The sequence below is a fragment of the Populus nigra genome, chromosome 3 (assembly GCF_951802175.1).
Source record: "Populus nigra chromosome 3, ddPopNigr1.1, whole genome shotgun sequence".
NCBI lineage: Eukaryota > Viridiplantae > Streptophyta > Magnoliopsida > Malpighiales > Salicaceae > Populus > Populus nigra.
The window spans coordinates 4735643-4756301 of NC_084854.1; the positions used below are offsets into that span (position 1 = coordinate 4735643).

The following is a 20659-nucleotide window of genomic DNA, read 5'->3' on the forward strand; positions in this document are numbered from 1 at the left end:
AATATAATTAAAAAATAATTGTTATTTAAAAAAGGTTAAATAAGCACACAAAAATGACATGGAGGGGTATTAATTAAAAAAAAAACTTAAAAATACTTTTAAAAGGCATAAAAAAGTATTAATTAAAAAGAAAAACATAAAAAAGTATCAAAAATTGAAAAGCTCAGGCCCACGCATTTGGGCTTGCTATTTTTTTAAAAATTGGAGGAAAACATGATGCCCGTCCTTATTTTTTTAAGAAAAAAAGAATAGACAAATGACGTGTCATCTGCCATCCTAGATTCCGGCCACCATTTTAGCGGTCGAAAAACTGGGCTTGCAAGTTTTGTACCTAAAGAAACCCTTTTTTCAATTACAAAACACCCTACAAACACCTTTAAAATGCCAAGAAATCAACCTATTAACCCATTAAACCCAAAAAAACAGTCTAAACCACTAAATCAAACTGGAAAAAAAATATTGCATCCTTAACCTAGATTTAGATTTTTAGGCAACATTAAGGTTTAAAACAACTACCGTGAGACTCCTCTGATCTAGTGGAACTCGTTGACACCAATGTTAACTTATTTTGTTGTTGGAATCATCATTAACAAAGAATTTTCCTTTTCTTCGTTGGAATTTGACGACTTCTCTCTCTTCCCATTAAAAAAGGATTGGAAAATAGAAAAACATAAATATTTATACCAAGATGTGTTTTTTTTAATTAAGCAGAATGGCCACCTTATAGCAAAAAAGTTGGGGACTAAAATGTACTTCACAAATAAATTTGAAAGCAACACCTATGTTACTCATGTTCTTCACTTCAGTCCCCTGTCTTTGAATTCAACCCTTCCTCCCAAAATAAAATGTAATTGGGTGCTAATTTTGGCTAAAAATGACTTAATCATATAAATATAAAGTTCGATGATCAAATTGAGAATTAAAAAAAATCACTACTCCAATCCGCAGTTATTTGTGAGAGAGTGAATAGTGATTTTATACACAGTAAAAACACCACAGTAACTAGCTATTTGTCTCTTGCTCTGCGGCGGGTCAAGTATTTTCTTTACTAATAAAAAACTGAGCATGCTTGTTTTTACACAAAGAAAATTCTAAATATAAATAAAAAAGTCTATGCACATATCTAAATAAATAAATAAATATTTCTATAAATAAATAAAAGTCATTGATGATAACAAAAAAACAAAACTGAAAAAATTAAGAGACACTTGTAAATTACAATATTTAATCTCACAACATAAGACGCTTACCCAGTTGAGTTTAATAAAATTTTTTTATTAAAATAAGTTTTTTATTAAATTAAATGATAATAAAAACCAATACACACATAAAATTAATTGAATAAAATAAAAGTAAAAAAAAATATCATGCAAGGTTACATGTATTAGAAATATCAAAAATAAATATTATATTTTAAAAAATAAAGTTAATCTATATAAAATTCAAGAAAAAATATAAATGAGTCACAATAACCTCTTAAAGATTAAATACATAAAAAACAATTGCTATTTAAAAAAGACTAAATAAGCCAAAAAAATCATGGAGATGAGATATTAATTGAAATATAAATTAAAAAATTATTAAAAAAAAAACACATATAAGAAGTATTAATTTAAAGCAAAAGAAAAGAAAATAAAAGGAAAAGAAAGGAAAGAAAGAAAGATGCTAGGCATTACTCGGCTTGGCAAGCTAGACCAACCGCTATGCTCATTACAAAAGGGTCAACGCGTGGGCCGGCAAGGGCATGCCCACGTGTGCGAGCCTTCATCTATTTTAAAATTGATGGGTCGTTCGCCTCAAAAGTTTTTGAAAAAGTAAATAAAACAAACGACATGTCGTTTGGAATTCCCCAAATCCCAGCCATTATGGTTCCTAGAAACTCAAGGCTTTTGGTTTTCTGGCTTAGAAACCTATTTTTCAACTTATTTTTTACCTGAAATATCTAGAAAAGACCTAAAATTCATTGATAAACTCATAAATAGCCATAGAAAACCGCATAAAAACCCAAAATCAACCAAAAACGTTCCCGAGCTTAGATCTAGTTTTTTAGACAATTTTAAAGTTTAAAAACATCTAAGTGGAATCCCTCATTAAATGGAATCTGTTGGTACCAATGTCAACAATTTTGGTAGCCGAAATCATTCTCAATGATGATTTTCTCTCTTTCATACTGAAATCTAACAAGTCCTTCTCTCTCCTCTCTTTAACTAGAGATTAAAATATAAGAAAAATAACGTTTCAAACCAAAACTAAATCTTAGACATTCAAAGAGACCTAAATTATATTATTTATAAAGGTGAAGGATCAAAGTGTATTTTTATGCAAACTATTTACACATCACCTATTTTGAGTGTTTTTTTTTATTTCGTTCCTTTTGCTTTTAATGTTGTGTTTGTCTAAGAAATCATAAGCAATTAACATTTAATTTAGAGTCAAATCATCAAAAATAAAAATCTGACGAGTAAAGTAGAACAAAAATGTATATGAGAGTATGTAAACCACCACAAAGTTTTCTCCGCTCCGCAATCTTTAGAGTTTTCTATTATAATATAATAATAATAATAGGTGACCCTTCAAATACAAAAGAATAACAAAAAAAGACGTTTAAATCCATCACTTGCACTTTATATTTTCATTAATTCATAAAAAAAACTCTTTTATTCGATCAATTAAATGTATAAATATTAAAAATTTATCTTATTATCCTCATTACTTAAATCATCATCGTCTAATTTCCTGTAAAAAAATTATCAGCATTGAAAATCAGGGTACTATTGTGATGAAGGCAAGACTGAATGCGGCCAGCTTTTAGACATCAGACCCAAAAAAAAACAAGTTGGTGACACGTCGGCAATTTATTACCAAAAAGAAAGCCATTTAAGCTGCTAAGTAACCCAAGCAAGAGGTGGACGCATCACTGACTCATCCCATCTACTCCTCTCTCTCTCTTTAAAAGTCTCTTCCTTTCTCTCTGGTCTCTACTACACAACAGCTGCAACCAACCACAATGGCTACCTTTTTTCTTCTACTATTTTCTCTTCTGTTCTTCTCTGCTTCTGCTCATATTCACTGTAAGTAAAAGCCTCCCTATTTCCTTTTGTTTCTAAATGTAGTAGGAGTAGTTGTTACAGTATATGATAAATGTACTTGACATGTTACTAGATTTGAAATTATAACTTGCATTTAGTGCTTGATCTGCTTTCCCATTGTTTGTTTATGTGTGCATTTTTATTTCTATGGGTTATTTCCAAAATGTGTATACTTGTTTTCATGGGGTTTCATTCACCCGTTTCGTAGCTTTGTCATGAGTTTCATTGAATATTGCTTTTTTAGATTTGAGATTGCTTTGTTCAAACTGGGTGCTGGTTGTGGTATTAATCGTTGTAGTACGATCATAGATCTCTGTTTTTTAGTTTATAGTTTAGACCCATGTCTGCTCTGCTGGAGCTTATATTGTTTTTTGTTTGCTAAGAGATTGGAGGAAAGGAGGCAACTTTAGTTTTTGAATTTTGGGTTCTTTAGTTCTTGGTCCACAAAAGTCAACCTTAGTGATTTGGTGTAATTAGTTGAAAGAAAATTCCAGTTTTTGCAACCAAATGATAAACACATGTGGCAAATAAGAGAGGTTGTTGTTTCCAAGGATTAGTTGTTGAAGATCTATGAAAATTCGAAGTTTGGTTAGTGAAGACAAGATCTAAACTTGTATTCTTGACTGTGGGAGACTTCTTGGTCTTCCTAATAGCTAATGAGTTTTCGATGAGTGAGATTTGTTAGAAGAAAGAAAGAGAAATGTGGGAACTGTTACACACATGCATACTCTAAAACCACAACCAGATAAATCTGTTAAAAATCCACAATGCAAGATGTTAAAATTTATTTTTTAATCAGACTATTTACTTGTGTTAACGTAAGAATCTAAAGCACTTTATCTGGTAGTATGTATGGGGGATAGTTATTATGAGAATCAAGTCCCTGCTGCACACATCATTTGCTTTATTTATTTAATACCTGGGGTCTCATAAAATTTTCTTTTACTCACTTGTAACAGATGTAGCGAGAGTAACTGATAACCCTGCAGATCAACTTGTTGCTGCACTTAACGATAATAGAACTGCGAAAAAGGAATCAACCCTCTATGACAACCCAGGCCTAGGCTGCATTGCTTTGCAGTACATAAAAGCATACCAAGGGGACTGCAGTGTTGTAGGAGGAGATGATGCCAAGAAGCCTTTTGAATCTCAATTCGCTGATACATTTGCCCCCAATTGTGGCGTCATAGCCTCAACTCTCAGCCAGATCACTGGTCGTTTAGTTGCCTGCCAGTCCAAATATGTTGAGCCTTCTAAAGCATTCTCAGAAATTCTAATGAAGGATAGCAAGAGCTTAGAAATACTCCACAATAAAAATCACACAGAAGTAGGGGCTGCTGTTACTGGCACTGATGGTGGGGATCCCTATTTTTGGTGTGTGTTGTTCAGCAATGGTACGCGCAATAGTAGCTTTACTTTGGAGGGAGGCGAAGCTAAGATAACAAAGCCTGGGTGCTTTAGTGGTGCCAATGATGTGTGCAGTAGTGCTAATGATTGGCCTCGGTCGATCACTCTGTGGTCCTACATCGCCACGGCCTTCATTGCAGCTGCATATGCCTTTGGTTTATAGATGCTATATCATGTCTTCTCAGAGTTTAAGCTATTTTTTCACCGGATTTTGGGCCATCTTTTGCTCCATTGTATTGGTTGGCATGCGTGGCCTATGCAATTTCTGTACTCTAATTCATTTTCAGTTTATTGATTCATATTATGTCGAGTGCAATAATGTGCTTTCATTCCCTTCAATTATGTCTCCATTTCTTAAAATTCTGTATTACTGAAGTAGAGGGACATCTATTTATTTTGTCTCTTGAGGAATTTTTCTTTTTTCTTTTGGTTAATAGGGAGGCATTTATAGCCTGGGGATGGCAATCTGAACCCTTCGGCCTCATAGAGGCCAAAATGCTACTCCACCACGTGAGCTGCATCTCTTAATGGAAATTATTCTGCAGGAAAGATCGGAACTTTGAAATGATTGTGTAGAGAGCATAAGAGTCCTCCAGCGGCTTGCTCGTGCGGTCCCTACCTTCACAGCATGTGTATTGTTTGCGAGAGCTAGTTATGAAATTCTTTTTTTTTTCTTAGGTTTGTTATGATAATATCATTTTATTTCTGAAGGCACGGTTGCTGGGTCAAAGTTATAGTTTTGAAATCCGGTCTGGTTTATTGGGTCGACCTGGAATCCAATTAACCCGGAGCTGAAACCAGGCCGGGTTGAAAAAAAAATAGAAAAAAAAAAATCTGATGTGACCCGGCTAATATAGCAAGTTGACCCAGTCAAAAATATGATTCCAACCTGTTAATTTTAAAATTTTTTTTTACTAAAACAATATCATTTTAATTTTAATTTTAATTTTTTTTTAATAGAGTTAAAATCCTGATCTTAGGCTGTGCTTGTCACCGGAAGGGTCTAAAAACAATATGGGAAAAATTGTCTGAATTGCATTACAGCTGTTCCAGTAGTCAGCAGCAAACCCTCCGCTTGTGAGATGCATGTCTCATGTCTCGTTAGCGTACATGGTTTTTGGATAATAAATATCTGTCAAAATACATGTTGCTGTCAAAAACAATCCCTGTGTCTGTTTTAGAATTAAAACCTGGCAAATCCAACACTCAAAAGAGACACTTTGTTTTGTTTCTTGCAATAATTAGAGTTGAGGTAATGGTGACACAAGTGGTTTTTTTCTTCTTTGTATAATTTTAAACTAGAGTAACAAGTTCATTGAATAATAAAATTAAAATAAATAACTTTACAAATAGATTAAAAAAAACTAAAATCAACTCTTATTAATTTTTAAAACCGTTTGACTGATCGTCAATCTGATACTAACCCCGTACAAGTCAAGAAAAAAAAAATAACAAGGAAAAACTCTATAAAAAAGTTAAACTAAAAAACATCATCTTAAAAAAAAGGAAAAAAACTAAGCAACCCGAACAAACCTCTCAAACATGGTCGAATCTCTAAAACTTGCAATTCATAAAATTTTGGACTTGAGTTGAATTCAGAAACTTAATTCCTAATTAATTTAATTTTAAATGATGAAATCGTGAAAAAAATATATTAAGATTTATAGGAAAAAAACTAAATGAGGGTGAAATTGTAAAACAAAATCAATTTAAAAAATATTTCAAACAAAAAAATAGCAATACAAAAATGGAAACCAAATTTGAAAGATGACAAAATTTAAGAGAGATGAAATTGAAAAAATATATCAGTTTTATAAACTATTTAAAGTAAAAAAAAACCATCATTAAAAAAATGACCAAATATGAAGAATCAACAAGTTAAAGGGTTGATATGAAAATTTAAGTAGGGAGAGAGAGAAGAAGAGGAAAAAAGAAATTATCATTGGCATCAAACCACCGTAAATCTTGGAACACGTACCGCCTCATCGGGTCAGGGGTACCGAGACTTTTCAAACGCGGCTCAGGAAGGTGATGTTTGGTTACGAACGATGTAGGGCTATCCACACTCCGACGTGTGCCACATATTTTTTTTAAAATAATTTAATATATGTCAACTATAAAAAAAACACTCCTAAATAACCTTCAAATTTACGATAAAATCAATGTAAAATAACAAAAAAAAAACTCTCCAAAAATTAAATTGATTTTGACTCTAGAAAAACTTGAAAAGATATGAAATAATAGGCATTATATTTTTTTTTCAGTACAAGATTAAATTTGTATTTTTACTGTGTAAAAAAATAAAATAACTAACATAACCCTATATAATCTGTAAAAAATAACTATATTATAGTTTTATTTTTGTACAGGAGCAATAATGTCCGAGCAATATTCTAATAAATAATAATGTAAGTATTGAACTGCATAATTTCTCCTTCACCTTTATTTTTTTTTAATTAACTCTCCATTATGATTCCATTCTTTTCATGATGAATCCACCGATCCTTGTATATTATACTGGAACACTCTCCCGTGAACCATTTAAATTTTTTTTCACTCTCATGATTATTTGAAAATTCAAAATTTCTCTTATATACATACATATTTTTTGTCAGTTTTGAAAAAAAAAACCCATTAGATCACCAAAAGACATCATTTATTTTTTAAAAAATTAAAACTCGACAAGAATTGAAAAATCCAGAATATAGAAAATATTAAAAAAATCAGAAAAAAATTAGAAATGTAAGAACTTGGAATACCTTGAAAAAATTGAAATAACTCGTAAAACATGAAAGTTTTTTTTGGAAATCAATGAAAAATGAAAAACCGTCTGCCTGCTAATCTTATTTCTTCATAGACATATTTCTATCTGGGAAGCTTTATAAATATATATTTTTTTAATTCTACAAGTTAGTCTTATTATTTGCTAGGCTTGCTATTTTTTTACATTTTCAAATATTTGTTAATTTTATTTTTCTAGGTTTGAGAGTTAATATTTCCTATCAGGTGGCGGCACTAGGCATGTTTTTACTCAAAAAGTATATAAGAAAATCAAGAGAATATAATAGAAAATATAAATATAGAAAGGTGTATAAGAGAATATGCCGAATATGTAAAAATATATGATCAATTAGCTCATTTTTATTTTTATATACAACTCCCCTTGGTTCTAAGAAATTGGTTGAAAACTACGTTGTACATGAGCAGGCACGTAGCCCAAACTCTGCCAACTCTTCGGTCTATGTCGCGGATTTTTTTTTATTTTTTTTTTATTTTATGTAATCTCAAGTTTCAACGCGAAATGAATGATATACCTAACTTATCGAACCGAATTAAAATAATGTGTTTTAGGCTAGTTATAAAACGTAGACTAGCCGGCTGGGTTGATTTGGGATTCAATTAATTTGAATTTAAAGTTAAAAATATAAAAGAAAGGATAAAGTTTGATGGTTAATTCAAAGTAAAAAGTTAAAATTAAACCTTTAAATTATTGATTTTTTATCAAAATATTATCGTTTTATTTTTTTTTAATATAAAAACTAGAATGTAACTATGGTTTTAGGCGTAAAATTGCATGAAATCCCAGAAGAAGAAAAATCCCATATTTTCTATATTAAAATTGTTTTTTTTTTTGGCCTTTCTTAGAATGCATTTAAAATTTTGTATACCAATTTTACTGTTAAGTTTGGAAAGAAAAAAAAACCGATCATAGTTGGAAAAATATTTAAACACATGCATTGCACAAGGACCAAAGAAATTTTGGTTACCTTTAAGCGGGAACTATACAAGGCAACAAGGCAAGGAAATAGCCGAGAAATGAAGGGAAGAAAAGGGTTGCGGCTTCAAAAAGGTAAGACCTTTTTATTTTGGAAAAAGCTAGTTAGATTCTTGGTGGGTTTCTTTCAATAGTGTTTGGTGACCAAAACGAGGGTTTCTCAAAGATAAAAGAAACCCTCTTTTGTCGTGAAACCTATGGAGTCTCAACTCAAATTTTAGCTTATTTATTATTATAGAGAAAAAAGAAGTGAAACCATCTTCAAAGATGGATTCAGGGGAAAAAAAAGAGAAGGAAAAATGGGGTCTTGATTTAAATTTATCTATACAGGAGGAGTTTTCAACTGGTTTAGGGTTTCAAGATTTTTTAGGGGAAGAGAAAGAAGCTGAAAATGACCATCTGGGTCATGATTTTGGTAGAGATAGCGATTTTAGGATAAGGGAAAGAGACTCCGTTGTTGAAACGGATGATTTTACTAGTAGTAAGAGATTGAGGTACACAACTGAAGAGAAGGGGAAGGCTAAAGTTGACTGTGGTGGTAGTCAAGTGAATCTTGATTTTGATCTTAATCTTGATTTGTGGGGGTTTGAGAAAGACCCAGTTGAAGGGAAAATGGATACATGGCCATTTGAAGCAGGGTTATTGAGTTCAGGACCTGTGATGCACAATTTCTTTCCTGATAGTGTAGAGAGAAATACCCAGGTGGAGAATTATGATGTTCCAAGAAAGGACATCGTTTTTGAACAAAGAAAGGAGATAGCTTTGTCAAGTGTAAGGAAGAGACAATCAAGAAGAAAGGAACAGAAGTTGATGCAGCGTGAAATTGCTAGGAATGTTGCTCCACGATTTGCACATTTAGGTCCTCAAGAGCAGATGAAGCAGCATAAAGAAAAGAAAGTTAAATTGAGAGAAGTTGATTTGGAAATGGAACTGGACTTGGATGATTCTCAAAGTTCATTTTCATTGGCACTGGAAGCAATCAAAATGCGGCAAACTGTTCGAAAAGGGTCATTAACTGGTTTCTCTGAGTCGCTCTTCAAATGGGTTCCTGCAAAAGCTAAAGATTTCGATGCTCTGAAACGCGATGTTCCTACACTTCTGGACCTCAGTTTGAATGCTCTTGCAAAAAACGCTGATGCTATTGTGTCACTTGAACATGTTCCAGATAAATTACGGCATAGACTTAGTCAGTTGGTTAGTGATTGTGGAGTAGTGGATGCTCACTTTGTTGAACTTCTTGCAAGGGGATCTCCAACCGAAATTCGTCTGAGGAATATTTCGCGGTTGACAGAAGAGGAGTTTTCCAAAATATTTAGTGTTTGTGACACCAAGGACTTGACTGTGAGTAACTTTACAGGTTCAATTTCTTTTATGCATGTATGGTATTGTAGAATCACCTCATCCTTATTGGAAGACTGGTCGTAGGTATCTTCATACCATTCTTATTTGAGTTTTACTATAAACTTTACTATCTTGCAGGAGCTTTTTATGAATTTTGTGCGCTTACTTCTATTCATGACAACCATTTGAAACTACATTTCTTGAAAAGTATCATAATATTTGATTGAGTCTGCCATTTATTAAACATCAACTATTAATTGTTATATTGCTTGAAATCTGGTGGCAGGTGCTACAACTTGACCTTTGTGGACGATGCATGCCTGATTATATATTAAATGGCACCTTAGCCAGGTCATCACATAGACTTCCTTCCTTAGCTACCATATCTTTGAAGGGTGCACATCGTTTGTCAGATATTGGACTAACTCAGTTGGCTGTGTCTGCACCTGCATTACAGTCTATAAATCTGAGCCAGTGCTCCCTTCTCACATCTCAAGGCATCAGTGATTTCGTTAGCTGTTTTGAATCTACTTTGAGGGAGCTGTATATAGATGATTGTCAGAATATAGATGCGACAATTATTTTACCTGCACTGAAGAAACTCAAGTGCCTAGAAGTGTTGTCAGTAGCAGGCATCGAGACTGTTTGTGACAATTTTGTCATTGGACTGGTCAAAGCACGTGGCATAAACATGAAAGAGCTTGGTTTCGCTAATTGCGTGTACGTCTCCCTTAGTTTTGACTGTATCTTACTTTCACAGATAGATAGGAGCTTCCCACCAGCTTCTGTAATTTTTTTATTGACAAGTGTGCTTTTGACTGGATGCAGGCAACTGACTGATATATCACTTCGAATTGTAGGCAAAAATTGTCCCAACTTATGTGCTCTGGATCTTTCTTACTTGCATAACTTGACAGACTCTGCATTAAAACACCTAGCCAATGGTTGCCAATCAATTAGGAGACTCAAACTTCACCGAAATGATTTCAGGTTTTGTATCTGCAATCCTGCATCAGTTCCCAATTTCATTTGCATGTTTGTTAATTGAGTATGATTTTGTGCCTCACTTGCATAGTTAATATTGGTAGCTTTTTTTTACTAATGCTAGTTCTAATATTTTGAGGTGTCTGCAACATAGTTTTTTAATAATCAATTTATCATTATTTTCTTTCATACAACAACTAAGCCTCAATCCCAAACTAGTTGGGGATCATGCTTGTTTTCATCATAATGACAAATGACATGAGAGTTATAGGATGTCACAATCAGTAATTGTTTTGCTTAGTTCAGAAATACCTATCACATAGTTTATATCTCGTGTTAATTTTGTAACCTTGGATTTAGCCATTTGAGGACCTAAGTTTCAGCACAGTCGCCTACAAGGGGGAAACTGAGTTAGGTCCTTATAACAAACAAACAGGAGAGTCTATGTTTGGTTGCGTATGCATTCAATTCTGTAGGATACAAGGTAACATGAAAACACTGTAGGACAAATCCAAAGTTTTCAGATATGAGCTAATCCTGTTGAATGGAATCAATATGAACTAATGCTAATTGAAGGTCTATTGTAGAAAACTGAAAATTAAAAGGAATCTCTGTGACTTCATTCCATAGTGATTTTGTAGTATACTTTGCCAGTTGTGCTTAAGAGATATGTTTATAAGTTTATGTAATCTAACAGTAGGAAGTTCTACACATGACAGTGATGAAGCTATTGCTGCCTTCTTGGAAGTCTCTGGACAGTCTCTGGATGCGCTTTCAGTTAACAATATCCATAGGGTGAGACATCATTATGCCTTACCAGATTTCTCATGTGGCATTTGTAATTTGTCTTTTCTCCCAGAAGCATGGATAAGTTGTCTTGCAATGGTATCTCATGATTACTTCATACTTTGTGTTGCTTTCTAGTTTTTCACTATGTTTTCATTCTGTCTTTTGATTTTGACTGTACTTGCAAGCTCAACCTAATGGTTTAAGCTTCATAATGTTGAAGATGTTTTCTCACGCTTGCTATTACATTTGGGGTAAAAGGTGCCCTCTGGAACTATTGATCAAACTAGGATTAGTCCCTAAACAAATTATTAGGCACTCAAAGTCCCTGAACAAAATTGAAGAGCTAATTTGATCCTTATGTTAGTTAAATCTAGATTTTCATCCATTATTGTTAACTCAAGCATGTGAGATGCACGTGGTTCTTATACCTCGACTTTTAAAATTAGATCAAATTAGAAATAATGAAAAAAATAAAGAAAAGGAAAATTGAAAAAAGGAAAAAAAAATCCACTTTTTTTTCATTTAATTTCTCTCTCTTTTTCAGATTTGATCCAATTTAGAGACTGAAATACAATATCTTGTGCATCTCGCATGCTTGAGTTAACATTAATTCAATGAAAACCTAAGTTTAACTAACAGAAGGAACTATTTAGGTCTTTAATGTTGTTCAAGGACTTTGAGCTCTGAATGATTTGTTTAGAGACTAATTCTACTTTGACCAATGGATTAGGGGGGTTTGACTTATCTTTATATTTGTTATATGAGTGCAAAGTAAGCACCAATGAATGGCATTGAGTGCATTGAGCTAAGAGTTGGATCCAGAAAAGCTTTTCTTATGTAATCTATATTTCTTGGGGGATTAACTTCTGCTATTATTGATTTAGGACAGTCATTAGAAAATTAGGATTATTCTGCAACCAATATAAGACAGTTAATGCTTGAAAGTCTTACAGATTTGCATTAAGAGAAATTAGGTTTTTGAATGAAGTTTAGTTTGTGTCAAAAGGGGGCTGTTTTTGGTTGAAAATAAGCTGTACAGGGTCTGTGAGCAAGGCATGCTGATGGTTCTTATGGGCTGATTTGATGAATTTCAAGATTTACAATTAAGAGTCGCACCAGGGCATTCTACAACTATGAACCTAGAACAGATTCTTTAATCGAATATCTCCCACAGAAAAGTTGCAAGCTTGAAAAGAATTTTTTTTACTAAATTCCGTTTTTTGTTCTTATAACAGGGCCTGTTTACAGGCCTGAAAATCCTGATATGGTTAGGAAAATCCAAATCCCAGTAGGGGAAAAAGATGAGAGAACTTCCAACTTCAAGGTAGAAAAACTTCCTACAAAAATTAAAATTCCGTTTTAGTTAACTTACTTCTGTGTAGGAGCTTAATTAAAAGCATTTATGTAACATCAAGAATCTTCAGATCAGAATTTCTATTCATATAATTTTGAATCCAAAAAGAGGAGCCTGGCCTATCTTCAACTTTACATCTGAATAATTTGTAACAGGTTGCTCACAACACTGCCTTATCAATTGCCAAATGTTCAAGAAATTTGGTGAGTTTGGACTTATCATGGTGCCGCAGATTAACAGATGAGGCACTAGGAATGATTGTTGATAGCTGCTTATCACTGAAGCTGCTCAAGCTATTTGGATGCACGCAGGTATACCCGCTACCAACCCAGTTTCATTTTAAGCCTTTTATTTCACCTGTGCGTAGATGTTACTGCAAATTGCTGGTTTTGGGAAGTTCTGCACCCAATCTCTTCTTTATATATTCATTTGCAATCTCTGTAAATATGAAGGGTGTGCGGCACACACTTTTTCATGTGTGCATGCATGTGGTCGTGTGTTCTTCTATGTGTGTGTGAGAGAGAGAGAGGGAGAGGGAGAATTATGTGTGAATTTATTGTTCTGCCAAAATATGTGATTGAAGGAAAATTTGGCAGTGATCTGAAACAATCTTGGTTTTTCTAATGTCCAGCCCATTATGTGCTGATGCTTGCCACAAATTGTGCTTTTCATGCTCTCCAGTTTTACATGTTATTTATCTGGATTAACATTGATGAATATTTAGAAAAGCATTTTTATCATGGCATTTCTTGTACATTTAGTTAGCCATCCATGTGGCCAGCCTCTCCTTGACTAGTACAGAGTCTACAGACAATACAATTAACCAATCGCAAAATACATGATGGGAATGATGCAAGGGTTGTGGACTCAAGGGGTAGGCTATGGGACTGGATTGTAATTCAAAGATGCCCAAGTGCAATACAAATTATTGATTGGCGCTGTTTAGTTTTTGAGGCATACTTTATGATCTTTGTTTCTTGGTTACATTGAGAATCAGACTTGAATTGCTGTTTTTTTCGTCATTTCAGGCACATGGTATTTCCTGTGAGCATAATAAGCTCTTGCATAACATCATTTCCAGCTTTTGAAATTTGGATCCTTTTCTTTTACATCTCAGCTGGTGCTGAAGCACGTTAGCAATACAAGTTAGAATGCATGGTAGTACAGTAAGTGATGTTTTGTTGCATTCTGTGCAGATTACAGAAGCATTTCTAAATGGCCACTCAAACCCCATGGTGCGAATCATTGGATGTAAAACTGGACCAGTGTTGGAGCATCTTGATGCGCTTGAACCTCAAGAAAATCCTTTGCGATATTCTCCACTGACAAGCTTTTGCTGATCAACAACATATTATATACCACCTGGATGCTTGACTTTTCTACTTGCATCCCTGCTGTACATCAAAAACCACCCTGTTTCTTCTTCAGTAACCAGCTTTTTCTTGGCCCATGGAACACTGAAAACCAAAGCATTTATCACACCTTGATTGTCAACTAAAAAATTCCCCGAGTGTATTTAACACCGGACCTCACTTGGGCTTCCCCTTATTTATGTCTTTTTATTTGTTGATACTGATGCAAGATGGCATGATGCATCAGAAAATTGTATAGACAGAAGGAAAATTGAATAGTTGATATAATATGATTAAAAAGAAGAATATACTGCTTGAATGAGTAAAATTAAGATCTTTATTAGTGCACTATTTTCTTTGCTTCAGGTAATGTGATGACAGCAAACATTTTTTTGTAGCAAATCAGTTTAGTCTGTTAACGCTGCAGCATTACAGATCGTGAATCCTGATCACTACTGCACACAATATGTAACATTGTAATTATAGATCTGCTGTCATTAAGCTTTGCATGTAATGTTCAAATGGTATGCTTAGAACTAACTGTTCTCCTAGAAAAGCCTAGGTCTTGAAAAAAAGGTGACCAATGTTATCTAGTAAGGTTGAGTCTATGCATCTAATTAATTGCAGCCAGCAAGAGTATTACTTATGCATCTTCAAGCCACATAACTTGTTCAACAGCGTTATTTTTTCTGTAACCTCAAAATAAGTTGTATTCAGAAGCAAATTAGTCTACTTTCTAGTCTCAAACTAGCCTTTTCCTCTAGAGAAGAGTTGGTATCATCAATTAGGCTATGCCTCATGCTAGGAATTGGATTTTGGCAAGAGGCATGTAGGTACAAAGAAGCTACTTGCAAGAAACATATTTTCTACTTGAAAAATCAACAAAATTATTATTCTTTTCTCCAAATGTAGAAATTAAGACCCCACAATGCAATTCTAGTTAAAGTAGCTAGCTCTTTGAAAAGAAATGACAACAACTCACAGGAACTTCCTCCTGTAATTTATGGAAGGAAATAGTGAAAGTTTTCTCTGAATAAACTGAGAAGCTGACTTTTTTCGCCGAAGCACATCAGAGAGTTGTCAAATTGTTACAGAAGCAGCTCAAGCTCCAGTTTCATTGAATATTCCCAGTTCTTCAATGATATCCGACGCCCTACACTTCAAAACCAACGCAAGAATCACAAGTATTACCATGATACCACCAGAAGAGCCACCAGCTCTGTGAATCCAATAAGGATCAAACCTGGTAAAGCTCCTGTCTAGATACAACGATAAAGCAGTGGCCAAGATCAGCACCAAGAGCAGAAGAGGTACCCAAGAAGCATGTATGATGGATTCCTCATCAAGCTCCGATTCACTGACTGGTCTCCGATCAATAAACAGAGGTGAAACCACAGCTAGAAGGCCCAAGCCTATGGCCACAAGCTTCTCACGAGAGGAAACCCTGCTGGTCCTGCATGCAGCTATTGGCTCCATTTAGGAAACAGAATTGGGGAGAAACTACCCCCTAATTTCCTTTATGTTTAGTCCACTGAAGCTTAGCAAAGTCGGCACAGGTATCACCAAATTGCCCCATTGATTATGCCTTCGAATAATTTAATTCTTAATTGTTTCTATGAAGAGTAAAGTTTGGTCCAAAACCAATTTTTAATGTATATCTAATGGCCCAAAAATGTTCAATCATGATTCTATTTTTCCATAATACATGACAGCCGGTTAGCGATCAATCAAATGAATATCAGATGGTTGAGATCATCTGACAATATAGTTTACTCGTAGCATACAGATGCTTTAGAGAGAGCATGGATTACTCAGACTTTAGAACTCTGCATCTTGATCGTGGAAATGGAATATTCTTTAAATTTGCAGCTAAAGTAAAATTTGGTTCGCATTGCCTTTCTTAAGGAATGTCCCTATCCAAAGCAGGAAAGGAGAAAATAGCACTCTCTTTTAACAAAGTTGTTTTCGGAGAATCCTTCCAGAAGTTCCAGGTGTTACAAGATAATCTTCTGTAGGAAATATAGTGGTGACAGCTTCTTAATGAAATTCTTTGGAGTTAGGCTGGATGGATGTGAACAAGGCAAAAGAGATGGACACGATTTAAATTTGATTCTATTGCTGCCTACATAATAGGTGGGAATCTGATGCTATTGGCATCCTATGGTTTTTCTGCTTTTACATATATATATGCTATCAGCATGTCAAGAAATTTCTGGATTGTACTGCAAAATCTTTCAGCGTAACAAAATAAATCGAACGAGACAAACCACACAGAATCACCAGGAAGGGCGGTCGATGAATCAATACACCGTTGGTGGTGTTAGTTGTGCTTAGCCATCCAGTGACACAGTTTTCATTGACAACATAAATTAACTGTTTGGCTTTAAATGTGCCCAGCTGGAGCCTGAAGAAGTGAGATGGCTTCATGGAGGAGTTATGTGCAAGCTTATGGTTATGGGGCCACTTCAGGCTTCAGGATAAAAGATTTCAATTAACTTCAGAATGGAATTGCCACTGTGTATGTAATCAGACTGTCATGCTGACGAAAAGATTATATAACTGACATTAAGATACAGAAACAGATTATCCTATATTTCTGTCAGTTGATGAACATTCAAATTACTGGCCGGAAGATCACCACCCAGTATTCAGAACTCACGAAAATACACAACGTATATACCTAGAAGACTGTCAAGGGAATGACCTAATCGGCACCAGGGGAGCTCCTTGACTTGTTTCCATTGAGCCTTCTCATCCATTTCTTCTGTGCTGTAGTGAGATGAGTGAACAATGTAGGGGATGAGCGACTTCTTGGAGAAGCTCCATTTTCTGGCAGTTCAGCAGGAAGTGCAGTAGCAGTGCTAGTAAAGGCATTTAGAACCAAGAATGCTAGTATAGGAGAGAGATCTAGTGTCCCTCCTAGTGGTGGAATGATCCCGCGGAATATGTTCAAGTATGGGTCACACAAAGTGCTGCATTCAAACATCAAGCCTGAATCACATGCATGCATATAGATTCTAACACAACAAATTCCAATAAGCAAATAAACAAGCAATTATCAAGCTTTTCATCATCACTGAAGCAAAAAGTTGCTCAAGCCGAAAGTGATATGACATCGATCCATTTTGGCATGGCAACAGATTCATTATCAAACATATTAGGTTAGACTAGGCGATCTATTTTCACCAAAGTTGACATTTTCTAGCCATATCAAAACTCAAATTAAGTAATTTCGGCAATTCTAAGAATGTTATAACAATTGGATTCTAAGCACTAAGTCTAAAATTAAGAAAAAATAAGTTAATTTACATAGATGGGGTGGATGTACCTTAGGGGGCTAACGATAGCAGGAGGAGAGTTAGGAAACCAGGTCAAAACAAGCCTTACAACCAACAAAGTGTTGTATATATTCAAGAAATTAATGATCCCATTAGCCACCACTAGCCCTGCCACTGAATCACCAGGTAAGACAGCTGCAAAGTTGTGATTTGACAGATAGTTGTTCATATTCCTCCTGCAGTACTCTCTCCTGCATTGAATCTAAAATAAAAAAAAGAACAGCTCCAGTAAAAACAAATTATTTAAGCAATATAATATTACATTGAGAGACAGATACTAACCCGGGTCATATGTTGGTTAAAATCAGTTACAATGTTTTTGAGAATAGGATTTCGAGAGGCAAAGGAATGGAGGAATCTCAAGCATTTGTCAGCTGCTGAAGTGATTGAATTATGAAGCTCACCCATGAAAATACTTGGATTTTGCTTGATTGGGGGTCTGAGAAATAATGGGTTTTGAAGGATTGAAGAAGAGAGTAACACCATGGAGTTTGGAGCAAAAATTGGTGCTTGGCATTTTGAATTTGTTTTCTCTAAACAATTCTCGTTCACAGGAGCCATTTTTATTTATTTAGTTAAAGAGAAGGTGGGAGGAGAGGAAGACAAGAGCTCAGAGATAGAGAAGCAGATGGATAACGTACAAGGATTTATTTATTTACTAGACTATATTCGATGCTGATATTTGTATCTCCCACGTGGTAAGCTTTCATTCGCTCCCGCTCCAATCTCCTCATGCTAATGCCCTTGCTTATTTTCTTACATATTTCATCGAAATACTAGTTACCAGTGGCATCTACACTCTGGCACAACCATGTTTTTTTAAAAAAAAATATTTTTTAAATTTTAATATATTGATATAAAAAATAATTTTTAAAAAAATATAATTTTTTAATTTATTTTTAAATAAAAATTACTTTGAAGAATAATTTTTACTAAATTTCAAACACAATCTTAAATAAAAAGAAAAACACTAAGAGGAAAAGAAATACTAACATGATATATTTTTACTAATAAGTTATGAGTTTTATTTTTTATTTATATTTATTTTTTTATTTAATATATATTATATAAAATAATTAATAAAATATCACTAATTATTTATTATGTACCATAAATTTTTTTCTCTGAACATGTTAAATTAGAATGGATAAAATTTGAACAGTAAGACGAGTATAATTCAATGTGGTTAGATTAGTCAGATGTAGAGGTAGACTAGATCATTGGCCCACAACATCGGGTAAATTTTATTTTAATGCAAAAATTATATACAAGTGTTCTTATCATGTTTTTTTTAAGTAGAAAAAGATTTAAATTATTGTGGGCTAACTTGATGTGACTCAGTTAATTTAATAAATTTAAAAATAACTTGAAATACTAGTAAAAATATAATTTGATTAAAAAAATCAAGATGATATTTAATATTGAAACGAAAACATATTAGATCAATCTCAGTCAACTCGAATTAACTTATCAAACCTGCAACCTGAGTCATGAAATCAAAATAAACTCATAGAAATTAAATTAAAACAATTAGCTCTAACCTCGATAAATCTAATATTTTTTTTAAAAAAAAAAACAAAGCATTGTTACAGTGAGCAATACTTTGTGAGAAGGTAAACCTTTTTTAGTTTTTATCTGCAAGATGTTCATCCACCCAACACTTATACCTATTTTTTTAAAAAAATGATGAAGTTATAGTTTTGTTTTTCAATATAACACATAAGTTTTCATTTTATAATTTAAGTTTAGATTGTATTTATGGTTTTATAATTCATATACTAAGATGTAGTTTATGTTTTGAGCTTATCACGCTGCTGGTTGGATCAATTTTTTTAATGTAAAAAAAAAATAGGTGTTGTTAATGTTTATTCTAGTAAAAAAAATTAATTATATGAGGATTAACTTGATGTAACTCGGTTGACTTGACAAATCCAAAGGTAAGTCGAATAATTGGTAAAAACATTATTTCACTCAAAATAAATATCTAAGATTAGATTTTTTATAAATATTAAGACAAAAATATATTGAATTTATCCAAGTTAACCCGGGTCAACCTGCCAATCTGCATATCGAGTAATGAGACTATAATAACCTTCTATAAAATAAATTAAAACAAATTATGAAGCATAATTTCTAATAAACTCAATGTTGAAGGATAAAATTAAAAAAAATACAATTAAAAAAGGGACCTAGAAAAAATAACCTGGGTCAACCCGAGTTAACGTATTAAACTCGCGACTTAGGTCATGAAATCATAAAAACCCAATAGAAAATTTTTTAAAATAAATTATAAAACTCAATTCTCAATCAACTCAATATTAAAAGATAAAATTGAAAAAAAAAATCAATTAAGAAAATGACATAAAAAACAACAACAACAAATAGTCAATCCGGGTTAACCCATTAAACCTATAACCTAAGTCAAAAGGTGGGAATAATCTCATATAAAGTCAACTGAAACAAATCACAAAACTTAATTCTTAATAAACTCAATGCTTGAAAGATGAGATTGAGTGAAAAAAGTCAATTAGAAAAGGAGAAAAAAAACTTGAATTAACTTTTCAAACCTCCAATTAAAGTTATGAGATTGAGATAGCTATATAAAAAGCAAATTGAAAAAAATTACGAAGCTCAATCCTTGGTAAATCCATTGTTGAATGATAGAATTGAAATTCAAAAACCAATTAAAAAACAACCCGAGTCAGCCCGGGTTAACCTGTTAAACCCGTGACTCAAGTCATGAGACTAAGATAACCTTATGAAAAACAAACCAAAACAGATCATGAAGCCTAATTCACAATTAACCAAGTGTTAGATGATGAAATTTTAAAAATAAGTCAACCAGGGAAAGGGATAAACAACTTGAGTCTGCCGAGTTAACTTCTCAAACTCACGGTTGGATCACGAGACTATAATAACCTTGTAAAAAAAATTAAAAAATATTATCAAACTCAATCCTTAATAAACTTAATGTTAAAAGATGTATTTCAAATTGAAAAAAAAAAGACTGGAAAGGGAAAAAAAACAGAGAGAGAGAGAGAGAAACATTATTTCAGTTAATAGTATTATACGAGGAGGGGTATAATAAAATCCCTTTCTCTTTTAGTTTTTTGTTAACCTGTTAAATTCATGATTTGAGACATAAGACGTGGATAACTTTGCAAAAAGCAAACCGAAATAAATCATGAAGTTTAATTTTTGATCCACTAAATATTAAACAATAAAATTGA

The 20659-nt window shown here is 33.3% G+C and overlaps 4 protein-coding genes across 4 annotated transcripts; 2 read left to right on the forward strand and 2 right to left on the reverse strand.

Annotated features, from left to right (window-relative positions):
• Positions 1–2895: 2895 nt before the first annotated feature.
• LOC133688179 (uncharacterized) lies at positions 2896–4835 on the forward strand. Its single transcript, XM_062107576.1, has 2 exons — positions 2896–3071; positions 4049–4835. Exons 1-2 carry the CDS (start codon positions 3008–3010, stop codon positions 4657–4659), a joined length of 675 nt encoding a protein of 224 aa, XP_061963560.1. The 5' UTR covers positions 2896–3007; the 3' UTR covers positions 4660–4835.
• Positions 4836–8327: 3492 nt separating this feature from the next.
• LOC133689064 (uncharacterized) lies at positions 8328–14419 on the forward strand. The gene is made up of 7 exons (XM_062108780.1): positions 8328–8346; positions 8602–9612; positions 9899–10332; positions 10441–10602; positions 11316–11391; positions 12895–13050; positions 13936–14419. The coding sequence occupies exons 2-7, from the start codon at positions 8884–8886 to the stop codon at positions 14077–14079; spliced, it is 1701 nt and encodes a 566-aa protein (XP_061964764.1). The 5' UTR covers positions 8328–8346; positions 8602–8883; the 3' UTR covers positions 14080–14419.
• LOC133689066 (uncharacterized) lies at positions 13778–15809 on the reverse strand. Its single transcript, XM_062108782.1, has one exon. The coding sequence runs from the start codon at positions 15565–15567 to the stop codon at positions 15193–15195; it is 375 nt and encodes a 124-aa protein (XP_061964766.1). The 5' UTR covers positions 15568–15809; the 3' UTR covers positions 13778–15192.
• An 822-nt stretch (positions 15810–16631) lies between these two features.
• Positions 16632–18070, reverse strand: LOC133689065 (ylmG homolog protein 2, chloroplastic). The gene is made up of 3 exons (XM_062108781.1): positions 17712–18070; positions 17420–17631; positions 16632–17063 (listed from the first exon to the last, which is right to left on the reverse strand). The coding sequence occupies exons 1-3, from the start codon at positions 17988–17990 to the stop codon at positions 16796–16798; spliced, it is 759 nt and encodes a 252-aa protein (XP_061964765.1). The 5' UTR covers positions 17991–18070; the 3' UTR covers positions 16632–16795.
• Positions 18071–20659: the final 2589 nt, after the last annotated feature.